At 44.4% G+C, this 10,102-nt stretch overlaps 1 protein-coding gene across 1 annotated transcript; it reads right to left on the reverse strand.

The window, feature by feature from the left end:
* Window positions 1-615: 615 nt before the first annotated feature.
* LOC147984644 (uncharacterized) lies at window positions 616-1,023 on the reverse strand. The gene has a single exon (XM_087541194.1). The coding sequence runs from the start codon at window positions 1,021-1,023 to the stop codon at window positions 616-618; it is 408 nt and encodes a 135-aa protein (XP_087397320.1).
* Window positions 1,024-10,102: the final 9,079 nt, after the last annotated feature.

A 10,102-nucleotide genomic window follows, 5' to 3' on the forward strand; every position in this document is an offset into this window, starting at 1 on the left:
ACATTTCTCATGACCCCTGAAAACTTTTAAGGATAGAGCGAATCACCCAAAACAATTTCCATGAAATTCCTTTTGTTGTGGTGGCAAATATAATGCTTAGAGCATCTTCAATAGATGATGTATATTTTGGTGATCCAAACTGGTGATGTAAAAATTTACATCACCAAAAAGTGCTTTTTACATCTCCGAAAAAGGCTTAACTCCAGCAGATGGTCCAAAACGGAGATGTAAAAGAGCAACTCCAACAGATGGTCCAAAACGAAGATGTAAAATTCTGAAAACGACCAACTACTACTTCATCTCAACATAGTTCAAACATCAAATTCGAACATAGTTCAGACATAGATGACATAAATTTAAACTAGCAGAACTACTCGTTGTCCGAGGGCATCCAGTACGACTCTTCGGAGTCATCCGAGAGCCCCTAGAACTCCTCGTCCTCCTCCGACGATGATGGAGGATGGGGATCACCCTCGAGGGGCCGGCCTCCTCCTCCTTCTTCACCTCCTCCTCCTTCTTCTTCTCCTCGGCATCACGCTTTCAGTAGTACTCCTACTCGGCTTGGGCATACTCGGGATGCTCCCGCACAAACCGAGCCATCGCCACCTCGTCGCTCTAACCGGGAGTGACGACAATCGCCGGTCTCTTCTTCTTCTTCGTCGGCATCTCCTCCATCCGGATGCCCTGCAGCACGAGCCTCTCTACCACCGCCCAGGTCTCGATTGCCAGGAAGTTGAGGTCTGTCTTTGGCCGTTTGACATGCCACACCGCCACGTCGTAGGCACGCGCAACCTTGTCGGTAGTGGGATATGTGCTGAGCCACCAACGCCGCCCGACGTCAGAGTACTCCACTTCGAAGTTCCCGGAGGGCTTCACCCTCACGCCGAAGAAACCCGAATTGCCCTTCGGCGTCTTCTTCGGCGCCATCGGGTGGCGGCGGCGGCCGGAGCGAGTCGGGGCGGTGGCAGATGGGGAGAGGTCGGGGCGGCGGCCGAGCGAGGAGCGGGCAGCGGCGTGCGGCATGGGGCAGAGGCGGACGGAGCGGGGCGGCAGTGTGTAGTGCCGACAAGGGCGGGCGGTAGCGGCGAGCGATGCGGGCGGGGGCGGGCAGAGGCCGGAGCGGGGCGGAGGCAGGCAGGGCCGGGCCGGGGCTAAGGCGGACGGGTTGGGGCGGGGCGGCGCGGTGCGGCGACGGCCCGATCCACCTGTACGACGGCGGGCTGCAGTCCAAGCGGGGTGGAATCGGCGGCGGGGGTAGGGACGGGGCTGGAACTGCGGCGGGACGGCGTCGGGTAGCTGCGGCGGGGCGGGCGGGAGGAAGAAGGGCGAAAATGAACTGAAGGGCGGTTGGGCGTTGGTGCACGACCGCCGTTTTTACATCTCCTACCTCCGGAGATGTAAATTTGCACTGCGAGGTGTTGTATTTTACATCTCGTGGAGGCGGAAATGTAATTTTTTTTGCATATGAACCATCTGTTGGAGAGATATTTTTTGCCTCAGAAGATTCAAAAGTTGGTTATTTTTACATATGGACCGTCTATTGAAGATGCTCTTAGTCCTGGAAATATTACACTGGAAAATATTATTTTGTGTATAGTCAAACACTTAAATAACTGATTGAGGGAATTTGAGAGGATGGAGAAGATGAGGGCACAATAGGAAAATGGATGGAGAGAGAGAAAGAAGAGTGTTGGAGATGAGAGCCAGAGTGAGAAAGAGGGTCTTTACATAAAAAAGGTCGACAATGATGCATAAGCATAATTAGTACGAGGGTATAGTATATATTATACACAACCGATGTTGAACTATTGTTATATACAAAGAGCCCGTAGCAACGCACGGGCGTTCTACTAGTTAAGTTAAGTCTCCTCTTTTTCCTCAAAAAAAAGTTAAGTCTCCTCTTGGCGACATCACTAGTTGAGGAGTAGTCGTTGCAAAAATCACTCCAACTCCCCAGGTTGCGACAAGTGGCGCACATGCAGCGCACCACTTGTTGCAACCTGGGAGTTTTCTCTTTTTTCGTAGATCAGTTTATTCATAATGGTTTATCTCTCAAACCGTACGTCCAAATCTCAAACTGCTTTCACCATTGGATTCCTCGTGTTGAGATCTTCAAAACTTGATCCCATGTTGATAGGTTTTGCCGAACCTTTTTTTCACAAAAAACCGGAAAAAAAACTGAACCAGGAGCATGGGTTTTTCCCCTTTCCAAAAAAGGCACGCCCGTGCCTCTCGCGGAAGCAAAACCGTGACTCTCCCGGAAGGAAAAAAAGAATAGAAACACGCGTTTTTTTCGTTTCCGAGGAGGCATAGCCGTGACTCCCGCGAAAGCACACCCGTGCTTGTCGTGGAAGCCAAACCGTGACTCTCGCGAAAGAAAAAAAACAGAAGACATGTTTTTTCGTTTCCGAGAGGCACGACCGTGACTCTCGTGAAAGCACAACCGTGCCTCTCGCAGAAGCAAAATCGTGACTCTCGCGAAAGAAAAAAAAAGAAAACGTGTTTTTTCCGTTTCCGAGAGGCACGGCCGTGACTCTGGCGAAAGCACAACCATGTCTCTTGCAGAAGCAAAACTGTGACTCTCGCGAAAGGAAAAAAAAATAGAAAATGCGTTTTTTCCCGTTTCCAAGAGGCACGGCCGTGACTCTCGCGAAAGCAAAACCGTGCCTCTCGTGGAAGAAAAACCGTGACTCTCGCAAAAGGAAAAAAACATGTTTTTTCGCGCAAAAAAATCGATTTTTTTATCGAAAAGCTAAGGAAGACCAGTGGAAAACCAAAACGTCCAAAAAAACCCAGGAAAACCCGTTTAAATAGCCAAAAATGCGTGCGGAAAAATAAAAAAAATAAAATCCGAAGGGAGCGCCCAGAGCGCGACACATGGCGAATTGCTGAGAGTGCGCCAAGTGGCGCTGATCGTTGCGAGGCTCCCGAAGGAGCGCTCGTTAACCAGTGGCTCCCTCCTCTTGGAGTGTACTATGTCAAGGTGCACTTGAGCTCTTGTGGATGACGAATTGGCGCAAACCCTAGCAACTAGTATTACCGAGCCAAAAGCTAAACAATGGTTATTCACCCTCATGATTTCGTTATCGCATGAGCTTTTTGTGAAGCTTTCGGTTACACTATGGGCTATTTGGGCAGCGGGACTGGAAGCTATTCATGAGGGTTTATTCCCAAGCCCCCAAACTATCAATGGTTTCATCAACAGATACCTCCAGGAATTGAATCTGGTGGCTGCACCAACTCAGCCTCAGAACCAGCAAACTGCGCCTATGGCCAATGCAATCGCCCCGCGCCCAAAAGCAGCGCCACCGGGCCATGCAAAATTCACGTCTATGCGGCTTGTCGCAAGGGACTCGGGGGCTCAGTGGCGGCTGTTTGCCGAGATGCAATGGGAACTTTTTTGGGTAGCTCAGCCCTCGTGATTGAAGGAGTTGATGACCCTGATATTCTTGAAACTGTAGCAGGCAGGCAGGCGCTTGCATTGGCACAATATCTCAACATCCACAACCTAGTTGTTGCATCAGATTCTAAAGGGGTAGTTGGAGCTATCAACAACAGGAGCCGAGGAACCAATGGCGCCATTATTGCTGAGATTAATAATATAGCTATTTCTTTAACTGTAATTTTACTTTTGAAGGTCGTGCCATCAATGTTGAGGCACATAGATTAGCCAAGTTTGCACTCTCATTAGGTCCGGGACGACTCATTTGGTCATTAGGTCCGGGACGATGCATTTGGTTCGGCCAATCCCATGACCAGATATGTATCTCACACTCTGTGGTTTTTGCTCAATAAAACTTGGTTTCCCCCTCAAAAAAAGTTAAGTCTCCTAAAAAGTGAAGTTAAGGGTTGAGATCTTCAAAAAAATGTAAGGGTTTCAGAGTATATAGGAAGTTCAATTTTGAGACATATAACCTTGCAAAGTACTCCTTCTGTAAACTTTTATAACGTGATGTTATAAAAGTTTACAAAAAGAGTACGCTTTTTCGTTAGGGGCTCATTTGGTAATCGGGGATCCTCCTGGGATCCCCCTCCTTTCCTTGGGTGGGGAAGCCCCGGGCCGAATCAGGCCAGGGGAGCTAGCCGCTTTATTTGGTTCCGCATAAAGGGGAGGGATCCCGGCTCTTTCTACGGCTTTTCCCCGGCTGAGATTTCCACGCCTCCACATGTCAGGGAGGAAAGCCTCATCTCACTGGCTCTCGCGACTGAGATGTGATGGTGTTTTGTGAAATCCAGGTTCTCTGTCCGACGACATGGAACGATGAGGCCCACTACCTCTCCACCGATCGCTCCGCCCCTCTAGCAATGACGATGATAAAGGTTTGTCGGTCTTCCTCCTCCTTCATCTAAGCTCCCTTCTGCCTAGAAGGTCCTCTCTTTGCTGGCAGCACATTGACCATGAGGCTAAGGGGTGACCGCCACCAATGGATCTGCACCCGGCAAAGCTTCAAATCTGCCTGCCCCTAGCTGTTGGAACTATCTCGCAGATCTCGTGGTGTTTGGCGAGGACAGCTTTGCCTCGCGCATGCATGCGCTGCTATTGTTATCTTTGTGCTCTCAGAAGTTGCATCTTCATATCCTTCACAAATTGTGACTAATTGGCAGTGACACCATGGCCGCGATTGATGCGGAGGTTGTCCGGATGGAGCGCTATTCCATTCGAAATTTTGCTGCTTCAACTCTTTGTTCCCAGTTTGGCCTTCCCCTGTCATCCCCATCATCCCTCCAGTCAAAGGATATTTTAGCTTTTCCATGGGGTTAAAGTTCGCACAAGAAAAAAATCACCTGAGGCACATGTTCCCTGGGGATGGCTCCCCTGGCATCCAAATGAAGCCTAGGTGTTGGTCGCTATATTTGGCTCGATCTCACTCATGATCCAGCTATTGTACCCTTAAACTCTACTATTTCGGATAATCAATAAAGCGTGCGTTTGCTCAAAAAAATTAGTTAAGAGGGTACCTCTTGCACATGTCACTCCTTCGTCTTCTCTCACTTTGACAAGTGGTGCACTGCATTTGCGCCACTTGTGGCAACCGAGAGTTTTTTCATATTTTTTCATACATTCGCATTTTCAAAATGTTTGATCTCTTGAACCGTGTGTCTAAATCATGAACCATTTTTTCATCGTTTGATTTATCGCATCTAAAACTTCGAAACTAGATCATGTTAGAACGTGTTTGCAGTAAGAACTTGCATGGCATCTTTTGTCCTACCGTCCTGTGGCAGCGGGGTCCTAACGAAAACTAAGGATCATTAAGACGCTCCTTTTAACAGAGAACCAAAATAAAGCATTAACACATGATCAATACATGAACTCCTCAAGTTAAAGTCATCCCAGTCGATATCCTAATTCGAGGTCACCTTTGGGGGTCTAGGGTTTAGAACGATAACATGTGCATAAAACTTGCAGGTAAGATCAAGAACGCAGATATATTCATGAAAGTATAACATGTTCGAATCTCAAATCATGGCACTCGAGCCCTAGTGATAAGCATTAAGCATATCAAAGTCATAGCAACATCAATCTCAGAACATAGTGGATACTATGGATCAAGCCCTAACAAATTGACATGATTGCATATGAAATCCCATCCATCTCCATCTACCTCCAGTATGCCTACAAGGGAATTACTCATAGATGATTGTGAGCATCATGAAATTGTTGATGTAGAAGAGTCAGTGATGATGACGAACTCCAAATTAGGGGCCCGACGAAGAACATGAGGTGGTGGCAGCTCCATATTGTAAAACATGATGAAATTTTCTATCTGGCTTTTTTCTCGGGAAGACGGAGTTTGTAGCGCTAGAATTAGGTCAGGAAGGGGTCCAAGGGACCCGCAAGCCTTCCTGACGCGCCCTGCGCGGGGGGAGGGGGAGGCGCGCACCCCAACATGTGGGTCTATGGTGGTCCCCCTCTAGCACTTCTTTACTGTAGTATTTTTTGTTTATTCCAGAATAAATCACCGTAAAGTTTTGTCCAATTCCGAGAACTTTTTATTTCTGCACAAAACAACACCAAAGTAATTCCGCTAAAAACAATGTCAGTCCGGGTTAGTTCCACTCAAATCATGCAAATTAGAGGCCTAAACAGGAGCATAAGTGTTTGGAAAAATAGATATGTTGGAGGTGTATCACTCGACAACCCCTAGAAAACCCTAAGTTGGCGGAATCAACCAAAAAATGTAGGCAAATCCGTCATCAATCTCTTTGAATCTCATTAAAATCACATTCAAATGCTTTTTCTACTAAATAGATGATTTGGATTCGCAGTGCCTAGTGGCCATGAATGCATGCCAAGCACTTCTACATCAAACTTCATGAGGGCTTCAAAGAGAGGGCCGTATGTTTTTACAATGATTTTTTTAAACATGATGTGGCTTATTTCTTGTTACTAGTAAATGTTTACGTGCAATGCACGTTGATATTAAGTAATATATTAATTACCCATAAATATTAGGTAGGATATTATTTGCACATTAACTACACACTAAACGTGTTGAGCGCTCGCCATTGGAGCAACCCGAGTGGTTGGATTGACCTGATTTAACGGCCGGGATTTGTTGGATCTGCCTCTTTGGGTCTTTTTATATTGGTATAGATTTAGTTCAGCCTACTGTGCTAGTGATGACCCACAAATATAGGGGATCTATCGTAGTCCTTTCAATAAGTAAGAGTGTCGAACCCAACGAGGAGCAGAAGGAAAAGACAAGTGGTTTCCAGCAAGGTATTCTCTGCAAGCACTGAAATAATCGGTAACAGATAGTTTTGTGACAAGATAAATCGTAACGAGTAACAAGAAATAAAAGAAAACAAGGTGCAACAAGGTGGCCCATTCCTTTTTGTAGCAAAGTACAAGCCTGGAAGAACTCTTATATAATGCAAAGCGCTCCCGAGGACACATGGGAATTGTTGTCAAGTTAGTTTTCATCATGCTCATATGATTCACGTTCGTTACTTTGATAGTTTGATATGTGGGTGGACCGGTGCTTCGGTACTGCTCTTCCTTGGACAAGCCTCCCACTTATGATTAAACCCTGTCGCAAGCATCTGCAACTATGAAATAAGAATTAAGGTAAACCTAACCATAGCATGAAACATATGGATCCAAATTAGCCCCTTACGAAGCAACACATAAACTAGGATTTAACCTTCTGTCACTCTAGCAACCCATCATCTACTTATTACTCCCCAATGCCTTCCTCTAGGCCCAAACAATGGTGAAGTGTCATGTACTTGACGTTCACATGACACCACTAGAGGAGAGACAACATACATCTCATCAAAATATCGAACGAGTACCAAATTCACATGACTACTTATAGCAAGACTTCTCCCATGTCCTCAGGAACAAACGTAACCACTCAGAAAGCATATTGATGTTCAAAATCAGAGGGTTATTAATATGCATAAAGGATCTGAACATATGATCTTCCACCAAATAAACCAACTAGCATCAACTACAAGGAGTAATCAACACTACTAGTAACCCACAGGTACCAATCTAAGGTTTTGGACAAAGATTGGATACAAGAGATGAACTAGGGTTTGAGATGAGATGGTGCTGGTGAAGAGGTTGATGGAGATTGACCCCCGCCCAATGAGAGTATCGATGGTGATGATTTTCCCCTCACGGAGGGATGTTTCCCCGGCAGAATAGCTCTACCGGAGCCCTAGATTGGTTCTGCCCAGGTTCCACCTCAAGAAGGCGGCGACTCATCCTGAAAGCTTTCTTCTGGTTGTGTCCAGGTCAAAACACACCATATAGCAGAAGATGAGCATCGAGGGCTTGCCAGGGGGGTCACAAGGATGGGGGGCGCGCCCTCCAACCTTATGGCTGGCTGGTGGCCCCCTCTGGTTCTTTCTTCGCCCAATATTTTTTATATATTCCAAAAACATGCTCCATGAAGTTTTAGGACTATTAGAGTTGGGCAAAATAGGTCTCTAATATTTGCTCCTTTTCCAGTCTAGAATCCCAGCTGCTGGCATTCTCCCTCTTCATGTAAACCTTATAAAATAAGAGATAAAAGGCATAAGTATTGTGATATGATGTGTAATAACAACCCATAATGCAATAAATATCAATATAAAAGCATGATGCAAAATGGACGTATCAACTCCCCCAAGCTTAGACCTTGTTTGTCCTCAAGCGAAAGCCGATATCAAAAAATATGTCCACATGTTTAGAGATGGAGTTGTCGATAAAATAAAATACGGACATGAGGGATCATGATCATGTTTAGAACAACAACATATAATGCCATATAATTTCTCATGCTAAAGTAACAAGTCATTAACTAGATAAAGTATGAATCGGAAACTTTATTGAAAACTAACAAACTATGATCTCAGTCATTGAAGCAATTGCAATTTATCATAACATCGGAAAGAGTCAATATAAGAGCTTTTCAGCAAGTCCACATATTCAACTATCATTTAATCTTTCACAATTGCTGACACTCACGCGATACTTATGGGTTCAAAGTTTCAATCGAACACAGAGAAAGATAGGGGCTTATAGTTTTGCCTCCCAACCTTTTACCTCAAGGGTAATGTCAACAATAATACTTTATGAAAACCTACATCCAAGTGGATATATATATCCGGATCTCTCCAACACATAGTGCTTGCCAAAGGAAAAAGTGTAAAAAGGAAAGGTGATGATCACCATGACTCTTATATAAGGGTAGAAGGTAAAAGTAAAAGATAGGCCCTATGTAGAGGGAAGCAGAGGTTGTCATGCGCTTTTATGGTTGGATGCATAAAATCTTAATGCAAAAGAATGTCACTTTATATTGCCGCTTGTGATAAGGACCTTTATTATGCAGTCCGTCGCTTTTATTTCTTCCATATTACAAGTTCTTATAAAGCTTATTTTCTTCACACTAATAGATCATACATATTTAGAGAGCAATTTTTATTGCTGGCATCGATGACAACTTACTTGAAGGATCTTACTCAATCCATAGGTAGGTATGGTGGACTCTCGTGGCAAAACTGGGTTTAGGGATGTTTAGAAGCACAAGTAGTATCTCTACTTGGTGCAAAGAATTTGGCTAGCATGAGAGGGAAAGGCAAGCTCAACATGTTGGATGATCCATGACAATATAACTTCTATTCAGATATAGGAAAACATAACCCATTATGTTGTCTTCCTTGTCCAACATCAACTTTTTAGCATGTCATATTTTAATGAGTGCTCACAATTACAAAAGATGTCCAAGATAGTATATTTATATGTGAAGCCTCTCTTTGTTTATTACTTCCTATTAATTGCAACAATGACCAAAACTATGTTTGTCAACTCTCAACAACTTTTATTCATCATACTCTTTATATGTGAAGTAATTACTCTCCATAAGATCAATATATGATCTTTTTATTTATTTTTATTATTTATTTTATTTAATTCCCTCAAGATCATAGCAATATAGCAAAGCCCTCAACACTACTCTTTATTATCTATAACTCACGAACTCGATTACATAGATAGAGATCGAAACAAAACTCAAAGCTAGATCATACTAAAAACTTTATTCTACTAGATTAAGATAAAACCAAAAGGATCAAACTAAAAAACGATAAAGATAAAGGTGTGATGGTGATACGATACCGGGGCCCCCAAGCTTGGCAATTGCCAAGGGGAGTGCCTATACCCATGTAATTATGTCTCTTTCTTCGGGGGTGGTGATGATGGAGTTGTTGGTGAAGTAGTGCCACACATCGAGCGCGGGAGATGCTCCAATTTACAAATAATGCCCTTGAGTGCGTGATATGCTCTTGCAATAGAATATTTTCACGAGTGAGATACTTGTTTTGCACACGAACTATTTCAATGATCTTGAAAGCTTCAATTTCAGTAGGAGTAAGGTGATTGTAGTAAGGTTGGAGGATGTCTTCTTCTTATGATGCCGGAACTTGATCTTCTGGGGCCTTCTTGATCTTATCACCCTCGTTGATTTCCTCGAGTTCTTATCTCTTCATCTCTATCTTCATCAGGCAAGCATCATCTCCCGCGTTATTGGAGGAGGGGGACGACATGATGCCTGGCCTTGAAAACTCTGGCAGATAACAGCTCGAAACAAAAATAGGAGATTTTGCCATG

This window comes from Triticum urartu, chromosome 2A (genome assembly GCF_056163025.1).
Source record: "Triticum urartu cultivar PI428250 chromosome 2A, HENAU_Tu73, whole genome shotgun sequence".
NCBI classification, from domain to species: Eukaryota; Viridiplantae; Streptophyta; class Magnoliopsida; order Poales; family Poaceae; genus Triticum; species Triticum urartu.